The sequence below is a fragment of the Haemaphysalis longicornis genome, unplaced genomic scaffold (genome assembly GCF_048455015.1).
Source record: "Haemaphysalis longicornis isolate Haplotype H1 unplaced genomic scaffold, Haemaphysalis longicornis Haplotype H1 scaffold_1, whole genome shotgun sequence".
Taxonomy (NCBI): Eukaryota; Metazoa; Arthropoda; class Arachnida; order Ixodida; family Ixodidae; genus Haemaphysalis; species Haemaphysalis longicornis.
The window spans coordinates 39,922,880-39,946,266 of NW_027526203.1; the positions used below are offsets into that span (position 1 = coordinate 39,922,880).

Below are 23,387 nucleotides of genomic sequence, written 5' to 3' on the forward strand. Positions count from 1 at the left end.
TTCTTCCCCACCTTCAAAATGGCCCAGCCCACCCACCTGCGAGGGGTCTGCGCTGGCGTGGATGCAGAAGATGCCCGAGTCCCCGTACGCATGGTTGTACGCTGTGGCATTGTACATCCAGTGGTACCTGTCAGCAGGGCAAGGGCGCATGGTCACTCGCACAGCAACTCGGGTGGCCCCACGGGGCACAGGCAGTGTCACGTCTAACGGCAAGCTTTTCAACGCTGCTTTTTTATATTACTCGCTGCATCCAGTCATGCAGGGTGCAGCGCAGATGAAGAGGCTGCCCAGGCACCAGAAAAGCCACGAAGTGTCGCGTATATATATTTTCGGAACCTACAAGAATAGGGAAACTGTTGGGAATGTTCTTGAAAGAACTGGGTAAATCAAAGAACAATTGCTACGGGTTTGTGGATATTCAATCCTTCGGAAACTCTGCAGATAGTGTAGACTCCACAGTTTGGTCTCAAGTGTTTTAATCTGTAACATTCCAAAATTTGGAAGTACCGTATAATGCGGAATCTAAGTCGAGGTGGAATATAGGTCGACCCCCTTACCTTGTAGCTGAAAAATGCAAAAAAAAAAAAAAATTAGGTACCAACCATTGTTTTATTGAGACTATAACTTGTTTCCTCTCAGATTACTCATTTAAAACTGTCTGAAGTATCGTCGGACGACTGCTTCTGGCTTGCTGTCGCCCACACAGCAGGTCGTCCTCGGTGCAGTCCAGGGAATTGCTTATGCAGCACTTCTTAAACACTTGCAAGACCATGTCATCGTGAAGCGAGCGCAAAGCATGGGACACTCGTGTGCAGACCGAAGCGACAGCCAGTCTGTGCAGGCGGTCAGCAAACATCTTGGGGTGTCCATTTGTAGAGACATCGCACGACGCTAGCGGACAAAATTTGCCTCTTTGTACAGCAACACAGGTGCACAGAGCAGCGCCCATGAAGCGAGGTCTCTTGAGCGTTGCATACTGAGAGCTGCCCTTTAGCTAACGCCGCTGGCAACACTTCTTTTAGTGATACCGAACTGGCGCAAGGCGGACACGTCATTGGCCTTGGAAAACCCCCAACTTTTCTTTTAAACGTTGCTGTGAACCGGCACCAAGTGCCTGAACTCATTTTGAGCCAGAAGAAAATAGCACGCACACATTCGCCGACAGCGAGAGAAGCGACAAAACAAAGATGGCGTCGCGTTCGATTGATGGTGGTGGCGATGGTGCCTTTGGGGTTCGGATGGGCTCGATGGGCTGCCCGGTCGCCAGATGACAACTGCCAAATGACTGCAATATAGGTCGAGGGGTGACTTTTCGGCAAATTTTTTGTAAAAAATCTCGACCTATATTCCGCATTATACGGTAAGAGCTGTTGCTAGAAACGTTCTCTGTTTGGCTTGGCCGCACAGCAGGAGCCTTATTTTGGCATAAAGGAGTAGTGACACGAAATTTCAAAGCTGAGATAACTATGTAAACTGCTTCTTTTTTATCAGGAGATATCTCCCAGCAAGTTTCAATAGGAACCATTCAGTATAACATCTTTTAAATCCCTTTTAATCTTTGACCGCACAAGAAAGCCCAGAGTGGGCCGGCATGACATCATCTGCTCCTTGTCCCAAACTGCCGACGTCGGGGCTCCCGTGATGTAGCAGACGCGCCGGCTGCGGTTGGCGCGCGGTGCTACGCTGTGTGTATCACGTCATGGTTTTGGGCTGACGTCATGCTACCCGGGCGCGTGGGGATGGTGAAGACCTCAGCCGGTCTGGGCACGCGTGTGCACTCGTCCGCGCGCACGTCCAGACTGTCAGCGGTGCGACAAGAATAGTGACGGCACGTGCACCCTCATGGCGACCACTCGGCATTCATTTTGTCGCAACCGAAACTGACACAAATAAACGACACCCTAAATGATTTTTTACGCTGTGATCGACCGTCTAATGTGCCATTCTATGATTAGTGGGCTAATAGGCACCTATAGCAGTGAAAAAAATGTCGCACGAAAATTTCGTGTCAGTACTCCTTTAAGCAGCGAGGGGACAAAAGCCCCGGGTGCACGAAGAGCTGACATGCAGGCTCTGCAAAGCTGCCCCACTCATGTGCCCCCAGTGGCTCCAGCCAGAGAAGAGAGACTTGCCGGTTGAGGACGTTGGTGTAGAGGCGGGTGTACATGCCCTTGCCGGGGCCCCCCGCCGAGAAGGAGCCCCCTCCGCCCATGAGCATGTTGAGCACGCAGAAGGCGATGAAGTCCGGGTCCTGGTGCGAGCAGCTCTCCAGGCCCAGCACAAAGTGCGCCAGCTCGGGGATGGCCGTCTGGCCGGGGCTCACGTCCGACAGGTCCTTGGACACCTGCGGGTCGCAGGGGGGGGGGGGGGGCCTCACCAACACTAGTGCAGTGCTTGTGTCCCCAAAGCCATCGCCAGCAAAAGAGGGACGAAACAGGCACACAATTTGGCCACGATTGCGACAGCCACGGCGGAAAGAGAGACTCCTTTCCCTCTCCCCAACTATGTGTACTGCACTGTCACATCCCGTCATGATTTCTAACCGGCATCGCTAGCTGTGCCACAAAGTTTCACCTGCCCATCTCGCAAAGCGTGTATCAGCGAAGTTAGTACGGGGTTACAAGACAAGCTACCTGAAGACTGGTTCTGCCAACAGTACCGGCAGCTAACTGCTATGCGTTTTGTGTGGTGAAGTATTCACTCAAAGCCGCAGGGTGCTAACAAACTTGTCACGCTATACCCAGACACGGCACCCAAGAGAAGCACACAGAGTGCTACAAAACAAAGCAGAGAAATTTGGAATGGTAAGAGCTGGAGAATCCAAACAAGGTGAGCCTGGCCTCGACTGGCTGCTGCATGCTTGTTGGGCGTGCTCCGTGCTGTGTGTACACTGATTGGGGCTTGAGAAGTCTCAAACTTCAGTAGGTGGCAGGTTCTGCTGCTCCCCTTGGGTGCATGCACCGTTGACATGTGGCAGTGGCACATCTACAACAAATCGCGGGACGGGGAGTTTACTTTTAATCCTATGATAATTTGTCATAACTGCATTACCTCACATCTATCCATTTATAGAACAATTTATTTTAAAACAGGTAACCAAAACTACTGTTGCCTCTTGTTTTGTATCTTTTTAATTCTGCACACATATTCAATATCCGATTCGATATTCTTAGGCAGTTTTTTTGTGTTATTTGTAATTGATTTGTATTCAAATCCAACGCAGATACAGTCGAACATGGATATATCGAACACGGGTATATCGAATTATTGTCTATATCGAACTCATGAATTATCCCCTTGAAAATTCTGGTAAAAGTATAGGAATTCGTACGTTTATATCGAACGATATTTTTCCTGACATTGGGTATACCGAACACCACCCGAGCTGGAAGGTGCTCTTCGGCGGTCGCTGCACCCCCGATTTCCGCGGTCGCTTAGTGCCTTCGCCGAAACCCAACAGGAACAGAAGCCGGGGCGTCGGAGCGTCACGCTTGCCTTCTCATGGATAACTGCTCGGCCAACCAAACCACCTGTGAGCTCGACAACATCGAGCTCAAGTTTTTGCCTCCGAACACAACAGCCAGGCTGCAGCCGCTCGAGCGTCGTTCAAGGTTGGGTACAGGAGGCGACTCCTCGATAGGCTTTTGATGAACCTTGGCGTGGGCACCGAGCTTAAAGTTGACCAGCTGGGGGCCATACACATGATGACGGGTGCCTGGAACAGCGTAAAGCAGAGCGTGGCCAACTGCTTCCGGAAGGCAGGCTTCGTGACGGCTGAACATTCGGAAGCTTGCGAAGACGGCGACGACGACGAATAGGGCATGGTCGACACGTTTCGCGAGCTGTCATCCATTTTCCCGGCTGCTGTTCCAGCCGGACTGTCTGCCTGCGACTTCGTGATTGCTGACAGCAATGTTTAGGCTGTTGCGAGCGTCGGTGACGAGGATATCGTAGCTGCGGTTGCAGGAACCCAGGCTGATAGCTCGAGTGGCGAAGATCGTCCGGACGAGGATGCGGCTACACGATCGTACTCCGCCGGTGAACTGGCAGCTGCGTTCAGCCTGATTCTACGTAGTTGCGGCTACATGGGAGGAACTGGGCTGTCACACCTGGATAGCCTCGAGCATATCGAGACCAGCGCCTTTAATTCCATGTACAGGACGAAGAAGCAGGCCAAGATCAGCGATTTCTTTTCACGCAAATAAAGCATCCTGTTGCGTCGTTAGTGCGGAATTAGTTGTCATTCTTGAATGCGCCGATCGGTAAGTGGTCGTCTGCCACAGGTGAGGTCTCAGAGCCCATATTTTTTATATCGAATTTTTCATATATCGAACTATTTCGCGATCCCTTTAGAGTTCGATATATCCGTGTTCGACTGTACTTCATACAACGCACAATTTAAATGCACATCCACACTCAGAGAATCTGCATAAATGGTAGACACTGGCATGTGACGTTCAACAATGTGACTCAGAACAAGAAAACTGCTGTACATGTCCGCAGTAAAAATGGTCGTATTTCACTCATGACAGTGCATGCATGAAAGTTGGTCCCATACGCAGCAGAGGACACGGTGGAGGCGCCAGTTTCATACGCGTCACCACCCGCCGCGGTGGCTCAGTGGCTAAGGCGTTGCGCTGCTGAGCACAAGGTCACGGGTTCGATTCCCGGCCGTGGCGGCCGCTTTTCTGATGGAGGCGAAAAGCAAAAACGCCCGTGTGTACGAGATTTCGGCGCACGATAAAGATCCCCAGGTGGTCAAAATTAATCCGGAGCCCTCCACTATGGCGCGCCTCATCGCCTGCGTTGCGTCGGCGCTTTAAACTCCACAATCAAATCAACACGCGTCACCGCAAAATTCTGCACACCGACATTTTTCTCATAGCGACAAGAAGTGCTGCAGAACCGCACTTCTTGGACATTAACTCTTTCGTTACGGCAGAAAAACGGCCGATTTTAAGGGGGGACACGGCTCTTAGACTCGGAAAATCGGCCCAAAAATCAAGTTTTCAGTTGCCCCATTTTCGGGTTTCGAACACCCTTCTGCACCTACGCGCGAAGTTTCATTCGAATGCATGAAGTATTCGCTGAGTTATAGCGATTTAAAAATGCAATATCGCACCCACAGCTCTTTAAATTGAGGTCAATTTGCAGCCAACTTCGGCCGCCCGGATATCGGAAACTACGCGCTTCACCACGGCTTTGTTGGTCTCGTTCGAAAGAGCGCGTTTTCAAATTTTTTTTACCGCGCAAAATGCAAGCCTAACCCGTCCCTAGCGCGAACAAAACAAACGCAAAAATAGGAGCGAGCGCGAGCGGCTATTGGCCGGTTTTTGCACGTGACCAAAATGGCGCCTTCTGGTTGGCTCCCGGGAACTTGCTTTGAAAAACTGACCGCTGGTGTAGCCATCTTGTTTGGGAGCCGACCACGCTAACCACGCCGAGGTGATCATGCCGGGGGGTGCTAAAAAGTTCCGCTCTCTGCACCGATACGGCAAGAAGCGAGCAAAACCCAAGAAACACGATACCGACGTGACCTTGGCGCTTCCTACGCCTTATCAGCAACCAGCCGCCGATGCCGCCGATGCTGACAGCGTCTCGGCCGACGGAGCTCCACCGACTCAACTCGAGGACAGCGGGCCGATTTGCGCGAACTCCGGTCGCGTAAGAATGGACTCGCGACCAGTGACGACCAGTGACATTGCCCAAGCGAGTGCGCGTGAGAAGGCTATTCTTGATAGGCTCGAGTCCACGCCGGCAACTACGCGAAAGACGACGCCTTTCACGGAGCCCGCTGGTGCCTCCGCAACGTCGGCCACAGACGACGCGCCTTCGTACGGACGCACCTTCGTACTGTGAGACTGTGACCCTCACAGACCCGTGACAGGATGCACACTGCCCATGCTCCTGGGGTTTTTTTTAATCACACTTCAAAAGTTTCATGTTTGTTTCCTTCGGTGAAATATACTGTGAAACTGTTTCTCGCAGCCCCATATTTTCATGTTGTAGCAGTTACAGGAGTTAAAATCTCTTGCCCTACAAGGTAGCAATTATCATAATTCTTTTTTATGAGGGATTTAAAGTCTCTACAAGCGCAACAGGACCAAGATAAAGTGGTTAGCTTTATACAATAAACTCCACAAAAAAATCTGTCGGAAATGCCAAATCACGCATTACATTGCAAATGTAACATGCAATAACTTTTGTTCAGGTTGGTGGAGAACAATTATTCTTGTTTTGTTTCACTCCCTGATCACAACTGATCATTTTGATATGCTAGATGTGTGTGTAAACTCCTTGAAAAAGTTCTGAAACGTTTTTCCTCGTTTTCTCAAAACTGCAATTTTCATGATAGTGCGATTTTGGAGGGTCGATATCTTTGGTGCTACTGGTGCTATTGCCATAATTCTTTTTTTACTAGAAAGATACACTTTTGGAGAGTGCAATCAGGCTAAATTATGCATAATTATTAGTTTTAAAAAATTAGAAAAGTGGCGATTTATTTTTGATCCAAACAAGCATTTTCACACGCAAACGTTTGACTTGCTGTAACTCTGGTTCAAATTGACCTAGAACACTCATTCTTCATTTTTGCACTCTTTGATCACTCTAGATTAGTTCTATATGGTAATTTTCTTTATACTTTATTTTGTTTAGGAAATAACTCTCCTCCAAACAAAGAACATAAATTTGCTAATATCTTAAAAAATTCATATTCCAGGACAAAATAGATAACATATTTAGAATCAGCATGCTGAAATACATAAACCATGCAATTTATATGCAAATCGGTCCATAAATAAAAAAAAAAGTTCTAAGAAGGGTGTCCCCCCTTAAGGGGGGACGAGGGTCTTAAAACTAACTTTTTTATTTATGGGTAGAAACTTATGAAAATTTGCACACGGATGTGCTTTTCTCTGTAGATTTCAAATATGCAATTATATTTGAGCTGGTGCTGTTAGTTCAAAAGTTATCATACAAAGTCTAAACCGCAATTAGGTAATTTCTTACGCAGCTTTAATGAACTTTCGCATTGCATTTTGTCGCTTTTAATTACATGAATGGATAGCCAGAGAGTTCCCATACCCGATGACATTCTTCGTTTTTCTCTAAAGTCACGGCATCCTAAAAAAATATGTCAAGTACAAAAAATGGCAGTATTGGATATTTTGGCTCATCAAAATAACTGCAAGTCATTATTTATGCATAGCCTAAACAGAAAAACTAAGAATGTCATCGGCTGCCTCAGGCTGTACTGAAAAAAATGGTACCAAGATTGACCTTATGAAGCAAAAAGAAGTTTCCAAAACGCTGCGTAAGGCTGAGGGAAGTGACCAAAAATATGAAACTGAGAAAACTGCATTGGAAGTTTGGCCATTTGTTATGAGATGAACCGTCAGTAGTGTAGCTTCAAAATTTCCCAGTAACAAAGACATGTTCTTCCCATTTTCAAATCTGTCTTTGGATTCCAAAAATGTCAACTAGAACTGGAGATACAAAAGGCCAAGTAACGGACCCCATCAGGAATTTAGCAAGATTTATCGAATTTGAATCGGTTGGCATTTTGTTAGCGTTGTGAAATCTGGTGGTGTCTTGCTGGCGTCGTGAAAACTGCAAGTCCTTCGTGATGTGCCATCATCTATTACAGTGCACTGTGGTACCCAGAATATTGTGTACGGCAAAAGTGTGAGGGTGAAACTCGCTTTCGGTGCCCCCCTTTTTTTGTTCTTTGGTGAGGCTATTTCATTCGCAGTTTTTATGCTGGAAGTTTGAGAGGATACAGGGGTGGGACACTGCGCAGTGCGTTTTCCGCAAATGCATCATGTTGTTGGCCCTCAAAAGAGTCTTTTGGGGAAAATAAATGTAGCCGAAAGGCAAACTTTCTTGGCCTGTGGGGATAAACCCATAGACGCCTTTTTCCTTCAAGCCGTGCATGGTGCGGCTATCTCCATCGGACATCACGGTTGTGTACCGCAGCCCATTCTTGGAGAGCGAGCGTTACAACATTATCAGGGCTGCCTCTACCTCCATGCGTCATGCACCACAGTCAATGTTTCGCTGACACTCATGGTCTTCCAGCCAATCTTCGTAGCCCTCATCTGAAGCTTTGGGTCCGATGGCGCAACCTAAGCAAAAGTTAGAGAGGACTACATGATCAATCACCAAGCCGGTGTACACTTCAATGATGCAGCCCACTCCAATGTGTGACAACCGTCCCCTTGTCATCCACGTGCCATCAAACATCACATCTATGTTGTTTGGCGGCTGACCAAGGTCCGAGTACAAGTCCTTGATGGCACGCACACTATCAGCTTCAGAGGCTGCTGCAGTGTCCTCGCAAACCTGAACCACTTTCCTCAAGTGCGCTTGGAATGTCTTGTGGTGCAGGCCTCTGTGGGACAAGTTCATACCAGCACAAAAATCTGACAGAGCAGTCACCCCCTTCCCGATGCTTTGAATACTTTTCAAAGCCCTCATATTCACTTCAAAAAGAGTGATATTGCCAGATCCTTCGGTCCTTCGCGAGGAAAAACGTTCCACACGGTGTTCACAAACCGAGCACGTCACCTCGAGCTTCACGGCGAGGCCGTACTGCCGGTCAGGCTTCCGCAAATCCGGTTCCGCCAGCCCGCACTTGCCGCACCTGACGTGCGCAAAAAGGTCCTTCAGCATTGCAAAATCCACTAAGACAAAATCTGTGCCGGATTCTTCCTCTGAGTGCGCCAAATCCACTTCAAGGACGTCGAATTTCCGCTGCGTTGCTGACTTGGTCTCCATTCCGCGCTTGACCTCGTCCGCGTGTTCCGTACGCGCAGCGATCTCCTCCTCCGCCGTGTAATACCTCGTGTCAAGCCGGCAGGACGTGCTTGGACCAGGTATAGATTCCGGAGGTGGTTGGTCAGGCGATGGGGCAGGCGAGGCAATACGAGGCGGCGAACGATTCTCATCCGGCGGAGTCGAGCGGCCCGAAGTCGCACCACGCGACCTTGGGATAGGCGGACGACGCTTTCGCTTCCCGTGCGCATGACGGGTCGTCTTCTTCAAACGTACGTCTCCTGGCATCATTCACGAAAGTACGCGATGGAATAATTAGAAGAAACTAAAAAAAAAAACTGCTCTAAGCGAGCGCTGCGCCAGAAGAGCGGACTCCGTCAGACGCGCGTAGCAGACGCCATGATGGCGACCGCCATGACAGCAGTCGCGCCGACCAATGGGAGGGGTCGTATGGCGAACTCAAACCGCGCGCGCCCGCTCTAGCCAATCGGCGGCCGAGAAGGTGCCTTCGGAAAACTGGCAAGGCCGGTCGTTCTACTCAAGCGACGCCATTTTGAGATATCGCAAAATGCGCACAAAGAAACAAGCTTCAAAACAAGACCAAGATGGCGGCGATCGGTCGGCTGCTTCGCCCGCGGGGCGCGCGGGAATTTGAAGCAACTTTTGCCCAATTCGGGGCATTTCGTGGCCCTCGAGGCGTTTAAAAACATGATTTTAGAGTATTTCCCGATGGAATTTCGCTTTGATATTTTGAAGGCAGGTGCTAGAAGGTACAATAATTCCAAAAATTGGATTTTCTCAAAATTGATATTTTGGCCATTTTGGACCATTCTAAGACCCGCGTCCCCCCTTAAGTGCTTCGACAAAACATTTTTTTTCTCTTGAGCTACTGAACACACGTAGCCTTGCTATGCATGAAATTGTAGCTTATAGATTGCTCTTCCAAACGCAAAGCAGCAGTTTTGTTAAAGGTACAATAAATTACAGTTTATTCGTCAAGTAATCAGAAAAAAGCCCCAAGAAAAGTATACGAAAAACACAAATCGGCACTTTTACTGAGACTAAAAATTATTTCAGGTATTTTAAGATATACAAATTGTTCCTACGTTCCTTGGCTATGATTCAATATATAACTCAACAGTGTACACCAAGTTTTTGCTTTTTGAGGGCCCGTCAACCTAGCGCAACTGACGGCTGTGCCGCGCCGTGAGGGTACTCAAGGGTGAGTGAGTCTCTGTAAAACGTGCATACAAGTACCGTACTTACCCGATTCTAACGCGCACTTTTTTTCCGGAAAAATAGGTCGAAAAATCGCATGCATCGGATACGAAACCGAAACCGAAACAGCGGAAATTTCGTCCCACCCATCGCCATCGCCATGTCAAGACGGCACCAAAGCTTTTAGCAACGATTTTTCGGACGCAGGAAGCATAGGCGCCTAGGCTTTTCGATCGGCGTTCACACAAATCGTCAAATCGTTCCACTTGCGCGCTTGATAACAGCAATGGCAGCAGCGGCTCTCACGCGTTCAAAACGAGCGGTCGGCTGAAGCGTGCGCCTCTGAAAGAAGCTCGCGGGATGGGCGTGTGAGGTGTGGGCCACGATCCCATCGACCATGGTTGAACGTTAGTTCAGAAGTGTGGCATCGCGAACGTGCTTGGCGGCACCGAGGACGAGATGTTGTGGTCAGTGGAGAGCTACGAGGAGTGAGATGAGTGAGATTACTTCGGGAAATAAATCACCCGTTTCTCTCGCATTCTATTTTCTTGCTCACACAGTTCCGTTCGCGTTACAATCGGAGGTGCAAGTTTTTTATTTTTTTTGTCAGGAAAATCGGGTGCGCGTTAGAATCGGCTAATTACGGTATACTCTTTTGTGTCCTCGCACAAAATTCTTATCAGTTCGGTGGTAAAAAACAAGAAAAAAAAATCGAGCGCTCTCGACAAGCGTCGCACCTGAACCCTGCAGCGCTAATCTGACACGAGCGCCAGGTTATCTTGAAGGTGATAGCGCGATATAGCGCTGTGCATTTCGCAAAATATCCCGGCCGTACGTTCTCGAGACCCTAAACACAAAATCAAAACCGCAGTCGTCAGATAAGAAGCACGTTTTGTTTATAAATACAGCGCGGAGTCACAACGAAATTACCTGCCAGCGCTTGTTGAAGTGCGAGGCACCTGAACCGGAGCTTCGTCGTCCTAACTGAAATCTGAAGATCCCACATCATTGCTTGACCCCTCACTGCTGCTGAAATGAGAAAAATCGACAGCAGGAGCTGCCGAAGTGCTTGCTACAGCAGTCCGACTGTGCGGAGCGCGGCGTGAACCCGACACCATTTTTTCTCCTCCTCCCCTCCCCCTTCGGTTCAAATTTCTCTTGCTACGCCGCCACCACACGAGACACATAAACAAACGAAACCGAAATTGAAAGAGAAGTTGGCAATGAACACACCAGATGGGGATAGTTGTCTGTGGAGCGAGGGTTTCAGATTTTGCGGGAGATTTAAAATCATCGGACGCCGGCTTCCGATTGCCTATGGCACCGTCGTGAAAGAGTTAATCAACTTGGCACACGGGCACGTGCGCAGACGTCCAGTCATGCTGGAGCAGAGCCCACCTGCCAGGAGCCAGCTGACTAGCTCATCGCCCCGAATTGGAAAACTGGCTGACCCAGCGGACAGGGTCACTAAGCAGGGCACATGCACACAGCCAAGAGGGCCACTTGCAACAGGGATAGCCTGCACAGCCCAGCCATGCCCATTGTGAAGCAGCACAGGAGAGGGGGCCACCTGCCTTGACGAGGCCACCCGTGTACTGTGCGAGGGAGCGGTCGGGCTCCATGCGGTTGTCCAGCACCAGCTCGGGGTTCTCCTCCCACAGGGGCGGCTGCTCCACGAAGTACCTGCGAAAGCACCCACCCACACTCCTGCAGCCATTGTGCACCTCGCAGTTCAGCACTCCTTCCTCGCCCATAACAGCGCCCAGTACCCAGGCTGCACTAAGCCCACGGTGCCACCTGCTGGGGCTTCAAGCCCGTTTTGCGAGCCACGGGCAGCTTGTGCGTTCCGTGGCGGCGAGCAGCAACAGTGCCAGAGATCCTTAGTTAGAAGGAGGCAAGTATTTTTGCTTCCCGAGTAAATACACCACGCTTTTGCTTGAATAGTTTCTAATAATAGCAGATAATTTCCAATTTCCACTATAAAAGCTGAAATGACATTTGCTGCCTTAGAGGGGCCATGCAGACAAAACACGTTTCGTTCGTTCGAAAGATCGCCTCGTTAGAGTCATACTGACACCACTTTTAACGTAAACTTCGCTCAGGTAAGCTATATACAGTCGAACCCCGCTACAACGAACGCCGCCTAAACGAAATTTCCGCTTTAACGAAATATTTCCAATTCCCCGTCAGCTAGCCATAGAAGTCAATGCAACAAAGTCTTCGCCACAACGAACCATTTGTCTGGCTTGCTTTCGCTTCAACGAAATTTTCGATGATTTGGGCTTGGTTTGAACAATTATTTTATAATAAAATAAGCATAGCGCCAGCTATCTGTAACTTTTTATACATTCTGGGCGCTTAGTTTCACCGAAAACATGCGCAGTGCGATTGGCTGAGGCCCGCAAAAGCAAACGCAAATTAGGCAGGGCTTATAACCTTGCCGAACGAGCTATTTGCGCTTAAATTTATGGCCCAACCTTTTTGTAGCAGTAAGAATTGTGGGGTGAAAAACTAAAGTTATGAACGAACACGTAAACACTGAAGCAGTTAGTGCGGCACTGTGCCGGCTGACACTGCCTAACACAGCCGTCGGACGCGTTGGACTTGTCTGACACAACACTGACCAACTGACCTAAGCATCACGGTCACTTACATGACCACGTTTGTCAAGTCATAGCTTACTTTTTAAGAAGCGATTAATATGAACACTAATAAAAATATGGCAGGTATAGAAGTCCGGCCAGAAGCAAAGCGTGAACAGTGGCACAACAGTATCGCAGTACCACCTGTGAAAGTGGGCGATTAAAAAAAAAAAAAAAAAAAAGGGCCGTCTGTGAGATGGTAGCAGCCCTGGTCAGCAGGCTATCTTTAGTTTTAAGGCCCTGCTCTGGATATGTCATTGTCGATGTCACGAAAACGCACGATTTAGCGAGAGTATTGAAATTTTGGCTTAAAATGTTTAATTTCTCAGTGAATAAAGCCATGTTTGCTGCCCCAAAAGCCCTGAGGGCACTATAAAACACTAAATCTTTCGAATGAAACAAACTTGTTTTTTGTATGCATGGCCCCAAGTAATATGCACCAAAAGACAAAGAAATGAAAATGAAGAAAGAGGTGCAAATACAGCACCGATACAGTCAAAGAGTGGTTAACAAGTGCCGCTACGCTTTCGCCTTGAAAGCACGTCAGCAGACTTGAGCGCCCCGAGGAACTCTACACCTACCCTGCCAATGTCTGCAGACATGCAGAAAGTGTTCAATGGTATTTCTTCCCTTGCAGGCTCACCACGCCTAATGTAGACGCACCAAAAGCCTTGCCATACCAACTGGCGCTACAGCAAACTCGCATCGTCACTGTGGCGGTGTACAGGCTCCCTTCCAGAGAGTGTTACCGGGGTTTGGCTACACGAAGCAGGGGCAGTGAGCGCCGTGCCTGTGTCCAGGGGACCCAAGCCCCCTCGGGTGCAGCACCCACCTCTGGACGGTCTCGACGAGTGGCTGGTGCTCGACCCCGACGCCGGCCACCACCATGCGGCTGGGTGTGAAGTGGTGGCTCAGGTAGGTGTACAGCACCTGGCGCCCAATCGCGGACAGGTTCTCCCGGGGGCACAGCTTGGGCAGGCCCAGCGTGTTGTGCGCGTACGCCGCCTGCACAGGGGCGGCCACGCATGACCCGCTCAGCACATGTTGCACAGCCGTGCAGAGGCTTGCGCCTGGCTGCACGCTGGTGTCTCCCTCCCGGTGCCACGCACCAATGCTGTCCCCCATTCGGCCAATCAGATACCAACAGAATCAAACACTTTCAAATAAGTTTGCTTTAGGGCATCTAACACAAAGCTGCAGGCAACTAGGCAGTCAGAACTCAACACGTCAGAATGGCAAGTTAAATGGAAAGAAAAGTTTTAAACAATGAAAAAAAAAAAAATTAGAAATGAAACATTAAGACATGATGGGGGAACGAAGTTTTGGCAGATGTTGCCAGTAAGAAATGTTGGTGCACCAACATGCTGTGAACATGGGCAGTACATTTCTGACTGGTCCCGCCTGTTACTGAAGCAAGGGTGGTGGCTGGTACGGCCTTACTACAAGCCATCACTCGATTCCCCACTCATGCCCCTACCTTCACAGGAAATTTGAGCTCACCAATTTTACGCGAGTTGTGCTCCACTTCAGCTAGCGTTGGCAGGCACTGGTTTTGCATTTGGCTTACACATGCTCCGCTTTTTTGCACAACTTTGGTGTCGTGCAGCAGAGCCAACCCAAAAAGGCAAGCAAGTGGCAATGATTGAAAGCTTGCATCTCATGCAGCAGAGTCAACTTTCAATTATTTGTAAATTTTGAATTCTTGAAATGGTAGAACTGCACTGCCAATCGAATAAAACAGCAAACCCTACTTGCAAAGTACTCAACGTAGTAAATATTCACACACCTCTATGCCTGCAGCTCACTCCCAGGCACGTTCCAATGGAAGTGTTTACCAACAGTTTTCGCACTGCCAGCCACAACGGATCAGAATTAGCTGGTTTCCACTGCACTCACTTACCCTAGCGTTTCCTTGCTAAGAGCCTGCATTGTGGCAATGGAACTTGAGAGCATCATTTGAAATGAATAGCCCATCAGCCCGCTTGCACGCTTGCACTACACAGGCCACAGAACCGACCCATGCCAAACCGTGTCTGGCTTTCTCTGCACACCTCGTGACAGAGGCCAACTGAGGCGGAGGCAGGCGTGAGAACAGTAAAATCAGATGTGCCTCACAAAGACGAGGACACAGTACCCTTTCTTTGCCTTGTCTTTAGTTCTCTGTACATTCAATCTTTGTGTTTGTAAAGAATCACGCTGACCCTAACAACATGCCAAGCATTGTTGAGCTGTGTGTTCCAGCCGAGGAGTCTTTCCAAGTGGAAGGCCACAAAACTCACTCGAATAGGGAGTAAATAGGCTGGTTGGTGCATCTTGAAATGTGACAAAAGAGGGCGAACTAACAGGACGCCGAGTAGGAGACATGTGCGTCCCGTTAGTTCGCACTCTTTCGTCACCACCTTTCCATGTTCACTGGGTTATCTAGAGCCAGGCAGCCTCGTGCTCCCCTCCCTGGGTTCCAATTCCCCACACCCAACCACTTTGTTCTCCCCACCCGCCGCGGTGGGTGGCCCAGTGGCTAAGGCGTTGCGCTGCTGAGCCCAAGGTCGCGGGTTCGATTCCCGGCTGCGGCGGCCGCTTTTCTGATGGAGGCGAAAAGCAAAAACGCCCGTGTGCACGAGATTTCGGCGCACGTTAAAGATCCCCAGGTGGCCAAAATTAATCCGGAGCCCTCCACTACGGCGCGCCTCATCGCCTGCGTTGCGTCGGCGCGTTAAACCCTACACAATCAATCAATCAACTTTGTTCTCCCCCTGCCCCCGGCCCCTGTGGCCAGGTCAGGCTGCCACAGGTGCCGGACGCCGGCTCTTCTCCTTGGTGGGCCCTTGCATGCTAGCGCACTAGGTTTGGCACAGGCCTCCCAACACTGATAGACTGGCTCCGCTGTTTTGACCGATAATGAGGGGGAAAATGACTACTGCAATACTATGCAGACTTACTTTGCCCTGCTACATTTGGCGTAGTTGACTGTCACGCGGCTGTTCATTGTTACGTTGATACAATGTTGTAACCAGGGGTGGTATTCTCGCAACTGTCCCTTCTGTGTCCCTTTCATCGTGACGTACTTCAGAAGTTAAGCAGTGGGCCTTTGATTCAAATACCGTAACTGTTCTTGCAAACGCATTTTAAAGAACTCAAACCATATCCTACTATCTTTTATGTGTTTATTTGAATGTATTTTGAAAAACTAAACGCAATTAATTTTTTCTTGTTACGACGTTGAAAGTTTTCATCGCAAGGGGAGGAACGTCCAAAGATGGCAGCTGCAGTCAGCTGTTTCCTTATGACAGCGAAGTGTAAACAATGCTGCGGCTACTCAGTTTTTTGCGGCTGGACTCCGTTTTGAGGTCGGTGACAATGCCCGTGCATCAAGATAACCGCCCAGTTACGTATTTTGGCATCGACACACTTGCGGCATGCCGACGCGGGCTTTTGCAGAAACCTGGAACGGTGCGTTACATCATTGATGTTTTCGTGGTACTGTACGAGTGAGAGGGGGGGGGGGGGTATTTTATTTTCGTTTCTCAACGACGTACCCTTTGCGGGTGAAGTCTACGAACGTTAAGCTGGCATGTGTATGCGTAAAGTACCGTATTTACTCGCGTAATCCTCGCACTCGCGTAATCCTCGCACCCCTAATGTGAGCCACCAAAACTTGGATTTTTTGGTTCCTCGCATAATCCTCGCACCCCCAACTTTGCAGCGGCGAAAGTTGCCCGCTCGCGAAACCCGCATGGTGCCCGCGCTCTCCAACGCGCGCCCTCCCCCGCAGCCTCTCCGTTCGGCGGAGAGCGCTGTGTATCCAAGGCCATCCAGGCGCCCTAACAATTAACCTGCATGGCTACTCCCTAACAGGCGCCCCATGGAGGATATTCTTTCCTCCATGAGGCGCCCTAACACACTACTCACACTGTCCTTGAGCCCGTTTCGCGCATGTTTCGCGTGCGCGCAACTAGACGGTGTTCGCTCAGCCCGCTGTCGTGTCGTCGTGTCGCCGTCGTGGTCCCGTTGTTGAGCGGCAGCAGTCAGTGAGTCACTCGCGTCAGTGGTGAATAGCTCGCTGCCATTTTGAGAACTTTTTGATCTCTTTGTTTTGTGCTTGGTGCCGCTTCGCCATGGGGAGGAATGCCAGCTACACTGCCGCTTTCAAATTGAAAGCGAAAGAGTACGCGATCGAACACGGCAACCGTGCCGCAGGCAGGCACTTCGGCGTCACCGACTTCAACGTGCGTTACTGGAGTAGGGCACGCACATACGACGACGAGATAGGGCGCGCGCCAGAAAGCAAAGGCGGCAATTTCATGATCGCTGATCGACGGGAGACTGTTTACGTTGTAAATAATAAAATAAAAAGAACTAGCTACTGTTGGCAACACTGAGCTTACATATACAAAAAACGACCGCTACATTTAGCGGGATTGGCGCAAGGCAAATTGGCAACACTGTGCACCGGATTTTTTTTTCCCCGCATAATTCTCGCACCCCTAACTTTGCATTGACTTTTCTGAAAAAAAAGTGCGAGGATTATGCGAGTAAATACGGTACCCATAAAAGGTTATAAATGTCATGCCGAGTGCTTTTGCAATTTCGGTCATCTGCTCGACAGCTATCAAGCTCGCAGACGATCGTTTATTCCACTGCACCTGCTGACCGTTAGCTTGCTCGCAGACGATTGTTTATTTCACTGTGTGATCGCGGCGGCGTAGATGCACAGGCCAACAGAGGGCTGCGACAGCGATGTCGTTTCTTCATCAGCGACCGCTGACTGAAAGCCACCGGTAGCAAGGAAATGAAGGGCGCAAATCACTTGCTCCTCGACAATGGGCCCGCGCGGCCGCCAACCAAGTTCGGCCCGCAGCTCGTCGCACTGCCACAGCACGGTCCTCTCTGAGAGACAGAACTCCCGTCGGAATGCTTCTGCGGGCATATCGAAAGCGTCTACATTACTTCTCGACCACCTGTTGCTCCGGCGAGCTTAAAATTCAAAGCGCCTGTTCGAAGAAGCCACGGTCAAACGCAGTAGGTCCGCCGCGCTTGCGTTACGTCACATCCGGTTGTTTGCTTTTAGCCAATCAGGGCTCGCTCAGAAGGGACACTTTTGAAAGGGACACAAAAGGGACAAAACACGAGAATACCACCCCGTATTGCTAAGGTGGGTTCGTCCTCACTTCTTGAATTTGCCGTTGCATATGTACTTCGTGAAATGCGTCTTCTTGAATACGCCTCCTTTCACACATTGCGTTTAACAATTGGTGGCAACCCAATATTAATCTTCTGGCGGTTAACGCCCATTCTAGACAACTTGAGAAGTGAATCACTTCTTGTGGCTCTCACAACCTAATTTGAACACCGACACGTGTTATGGAAACCACTTCAGCCCTTTTAGACTTGCTCATAGCAAATATTGAAACACCGGTGACAGCTGCTAGTACCATTAACCCAGATATAAGGGACCACTCTGTCCAATGTTTGTTGCCTATATGCATTCCACTGGAACATCATAACCTGCTCCTTCTGCCTTAAAGTATCACAGAAAAACTGAACACAATTCGAGTTGTTCAGGCTCAAAACCCTAAATAAATGCAGACTGGAGCGGCGTTCTTGCTGAACGGCCGACAGATAGTGCATACGATGTTTCTGCACATCTTTACAGAGCAGCGTAGTTGCTGTTTTCCAATTAAACCTTTCAGCACTTGTAATAAAGTAAGAAAGCTATGGACTTGAGCAGATGAAAACGGTTGATGAAAAAAATAAACTCTAACACTCATTTTTGAACACTCGACACGTGCCCACACTCATGGCGTTTAAAAAGCTCAGTAATAAACTTGCCCACAAGCTGCGGAAGGCCAAGTCCAACTATTATTAGCTACCGTATTTACACGATTGTAGGTCGACCCTTTTTTTCAAATTTGACAATCCAATGTTGGAGGGTCAACTTAGAATCGAAATTGAACCGTCTACCGCTAGTAACGGCAAGAGAAACGAGAAATCGGGGGTGCTACGAGGTGGGGACAGCTTTGCACCCTCGTTCCCATGGTTATGGTCTAAAGTGTGAACCACATGGGGCGTTTTCTGCTCACGAAAACGCGCCGCACTGACGCTGCTGCGAATACCACCTGCATGCTGCAGGCTACGCGATCGGCGGCAGCAACATGGCGGCGTCACCAGCCGCGAAGAGGTGCGCGTAGCTCCAGCGACCACTTTTAACCGCTCTTTAAGATATCACTAAAGGCACAAACGAAGGCGTTTATGCAGGAAAGGAGATGATAATGTGGTCAAAAACGACACTATAAAGCATCATCCGCGCCGCTAGGGAAAGCGCCAATCAAATATCCGCCACCGTAGTAAGCCTAAACATCTCCAGCGGCGCCAGCCGGCTGTCCCGAGCGCTTTATGCGCCTCCACATAGGGGCAAGTCGTCAGGCTCCTCCCAATGCCGCCCTCGTCACGCGTCATACCGAGAAAGAACTTAAAAACTTAAAACGCTTAAAAGCAGTAGAAGCAAAAGTCGCCCGCACAACGCCGACGCGCACAAATCGCGTGCAAAAACGCGTCAAGAAGCGTTTTATTGTCCGAGTATTAGCGAATCCCTTGGTTCAATGTGCGACGCTAACGTAGCCCAAATCATATCACATTGTTCAGTACACTTCCGAACGCGAGTAAATCGCGCGCGGCCGCTTCCTCGCTTCCCTCAGCCGCCATGTTGTTTGTTTTGGCGGCAGTGGCCGCTGCCGGTTGCTTCGATGGTTGTCATCTCGCAGCGAATGTGTTCTTCCCGCTCAACCCACGGCGCATGGTTATTCTGGATACTTATACAAAAGCTTTTCTATTTTAACATCTACCGCACATACCGCAAGCACACGGCTCTTCTGGGAGCATCGACCATTGAAGGTAGAGCCGCCGTGTGGGTTGACGAAAGCGCTTCTCTCTGTGATACGATTTTCTAGGCGGCGCTTGCATTTTTTTTTTTTTTTTGAGATGCAATTTGTTGGGGTTGACCTACATTCGAGCCGACTTACAATCGTGTAAATACGACATTCTACGACTCATCACATCGTCCTGACCGCATATGGAAGAATATAAACGACACGGTCAGAATGCGCATGAGAGAAACAGATCCGCATGAGCTAACTACTGAAGGCAATACGCTTATTGAACGTGCTCTGTCAGAACACTTCAACAAGCATCTTAACTCTTTCGTTACCACACCTATTCAAATCGATCACCGGTGATCAGTGATTTATACTGCCTATTTCGACACACGTAATGTGGCCAGTGGTTAGTCTAGGCACTCCACCCATAGAACGAGTTTAAATTTTCCCGCTCCGGCGATATTGAGATTTTTGACGGCATTTTTTGCGAGCTGAGGTGCGTGTGTTTTTGAGGGAGGAGGCGTGGCTGCTGCACTTAACAAAAAAGAATGCAGATCGTGGTTAGGTTGCATTAGCATATTTTTTTGTAAAAAGGCTCCTGGCAAGTCAAGCACCAAATAATGTTATCAGCTTTGTAATCTGACCGCATTGAGAGGTGATAATTACTTGAAAATGACACCAGCTATTCACTAGTGACCTTTGGTTCGGAAAAAGGGCAGCTTTATTTTGCCAAAGCTTATTTCTGATGGTCCCCCGCATATCTAGCAAGTGTGCCTGGCATTTTCAGCGAGTTTCCAGCAGTTTCGGTTTTGTTTTTACGTTGCAAAATCCACATCTGGCGCTACTACGCAGTTACCCATCTACAAGCTCATTTGCCATGGCGCCTCCGTTTCCCGCTACTGTTCCTTGAAACAAGCATACCGCTCGTGCTTCCACTTTATCTACGCCTTACTTCCGCGATAACAGCTTCCGCTAAAAGTCAAAAGATAACACCAAGTCGTCGGGTGTCAGTTCAGACAAGGAGAACGCTTCCAAGTGGCCTTGAACACCGCCAGCTGTTCACCGGCCAGTTTCGGTTTCAAACGAGGGGTATTTCCGGAGGTTAGTGTCGCTGCTTAGTAACACTGTCTATTCTGACAAAGTCTCTAACAGCCTTGTATTTGTTTCTTTTTGAAATTGCTATGTGGCGCTGCAATGTAGTAGGCTAGCAGTGCTGAACTTGCTTCATAGCACAACGGCGGCTTGGTGAAAGCTTCCTGGGCACAATTCTAGCGCATCGTACCTTATTCCTGCAAGCAGGGCTACAATAGCGAGTCAGAACATGATAATAAACTGCAAATGAAAGTGCTCACTGATAAGTGATCATCAGAAAGACAACAAGCATCCATCAAAGCGTTTGGTTTTCAACTCCAAGCGAATTTTTTCGCATTGCTTGCTTGCCTTCAACATTGTGCTGGTCATAATCATTGACAAGTTGTTTTGACATCATGTGGAGGCATTATTGGGGCCTTCCATAATGTCAACCCACCAGATTTCTTCTAGAGAACCATCCAAAATAGTAAAATTTAAAATAGTGGTTGGGCTTCACCACAAGGCACGGGCACCACGCAGGGTAACATTTTCTTTTATATCTGACACAAATTGTACCGCGCAACTCATTTTTTTTTTTAGGATGAATTTTTTTAAATGTTTACCTGCAAAATTTATATTCTAATTTTTTTTCTACTACTGGTGGTTAAAAATACACAACTTACTTTTTTTTTATTTTCTTCGATGCCTGGACAAAAATTTCGAATTTGATAATTTTTTCGCAATTATTATTTATGAAAACATTATTAAAACTGGTGTCGTTGGAAAGGACGTAGAATCATCTGCATTTTATGTCACTGCAATGTGCGCCTAACCAATATGTAAAGCACAGAAAAATGTTTTGTTAGACCCCTCAAAATTGGTCAATTTCCCACAGTAACGAAAGGGTTAATAGCTTCGTAGCAAATACGGTTTCCTGTTACAACACATTCCATTATAAGCGAGCTCTGAAAAGCAAAAAAACTAGCAAAAACACCCCCAAAACAGTCCAAATTGTCACGCTGAAAGCACACTCCCACTGGGCAAATGGATTTGGCTCATTTTGATCCATTCCACAACCGGATCCGACTCCTGTTCAATACAAAAAATGATTTGTGTACACATTTGCCGGGTGTTACCTAACCTAGTTCATTGCAGCTTCTTTTCTAGGGAAAATTTGCAGAGTTTTTCTTGCAACTATAGTTTCATCCGACTTAGTTCTGGTATGTGGATTTGACTCACTTTGAAAAAAAGAAAAACTGCTCATATATTTATTAAAGTGCACGTTTTCGTCTGTACGTAGTATCCTATGATGTATGGCAGTTACTTATACGATCTTGGTACCGGAATGCCATTTTTTTCTCCATCGTTGCATTGCAAATTTTTAGGAGTAGTTCAAAGTGTCGTCATGTGGTGTTGTTTGCTCGAGTATCATGGCTCTCTGGCCTCATCAAGCTGTTTTAACAGCTTTCTGCCCGAGAGTTCACAACATTGCAACCAATGTTGCCTTTGATTTGGTTTGGGTGTTTTCAGGAATCCAGGCATCACTGGCCAGCCCAAACATGAGATGATGCCAACAATGGTCCTTGCATACTGCGAGCAAGAAATCACTTGAGCACTTCAACCGGACGAATTGTCCCCCCAGCAGTACGGCCTGCCTGGGCAGGCCGTAATGGTGGCCCTGCCCGGCCCAGCCCTTGGCCCTTCAGCCTGCAGTGAGAGAAACGGAGCACTCACGGCGTGGATCATCTCGAAGAGCAGCTGCTCCTGGTCGGGCTTGCAGTCGATGTCGTCCAGCTCGAACTGGATAGCCTGTCGTGTCTTCTCCACCTGCGGCACAGGGGACCGACACTCACAGTCCCACCCATTCTCCCCGCTGGAGACACCCCAGCACTGGCAACCTTGGGCGCTGGTGACGGTAAAACCTCGCTGCCCGGGAAACACTTCTCTTCAAACCAAGCTCTCTGCTAACTAAAATTCCCAAAAACACCAATTACTACATCCTGTTATTACAAACGAGCACCAGAGTGCATTTAGACAGGGAACAGCTCAGGATGGCCTCAAGAAGGCATTCGTATTAGCTTCCTTCCCGACTTCTGTAAGTAACGAGGCACTTCCCTTCGAAGCTTTCCTGTTCCTCGCAGTAGCATTAAAGTGCTCTTAAATGTTGGTCAGCCTCATCTGCCGACACTTTTTGCCTGCAATGTCCTCATCGTCATGCTCCTCCCCTGGTTCACCCTCCAAGGCACCATTTACTTGCACCAGGACTACATGATCTATAACCTACTCAAAAAGTCCCAGAAGCTCTGCGTTCTTTTGGATGCAAAGCCTTAGTAGTGGAGTGTCTCTTGTATGCTGCTAACATGGCGAACATACGAAAACAAGCCAAACTGTTTTCAAATGTTTCTTACTGTATTCACACGATTGTAACGCGCCCCCGATTGTAACGCGCAGGTAAGCTTACGGAAGAAAATTTTAAAAAATAATTCCATTAAGATTTTACCACGCAGATGTAAGACACATCACATACCTGGCAAACGACATTTTATTTCACACACTTAACATAAGCAGCAAAAATTCTTTGTGCATCATAAACTTGCTTGTCCAGCTCCTGCTGGCATTAAAACTAAAGCAAGAAATGTTGAAAGCTGACTTCGGTTTTAAGCCTGATAATAAGGCACGCAAATTTTTAAGCTACCTTTAGCGAAAAAAGGTGCACGTTAGAATCGTGCAAACATGGTATAACCAAGTGTCTCTTGCAACAGTGTTCTACTCTACTGCCAATAGCTGGGTTGTATGGTGCAAAATCTGA

General features: G+C 48.5%; 1 protein-coding gene across 1 annotated transcript in view; it reads right to left on the bottom strand.

The window, feature by feature from the left end:
* LOC144176001 (mitochondrial-processing peptidase subunit alpha-like) overlaps positions 1-23,387 on the bottom strand; it is a gene marked incomplete in the record, with an annotated part of 62,635 nt that overhangs the window by 13,039 nt on the left and 26,209 nt on the right. The window contains 5 exon segments of the mRNA XM_077705090.1: positions 37-127; positions 2,133-2,344; positions 11,568-11,676; positions 13,468-13,640; positions 22,313-22,405. Coding sequence (XP_077561216.1) covers positions 37-127; positions 2,133-2,344; positions 11,568-11,676; positions 13,468-13,640; positions 22,313-22,405 — 678 coding nt within the window.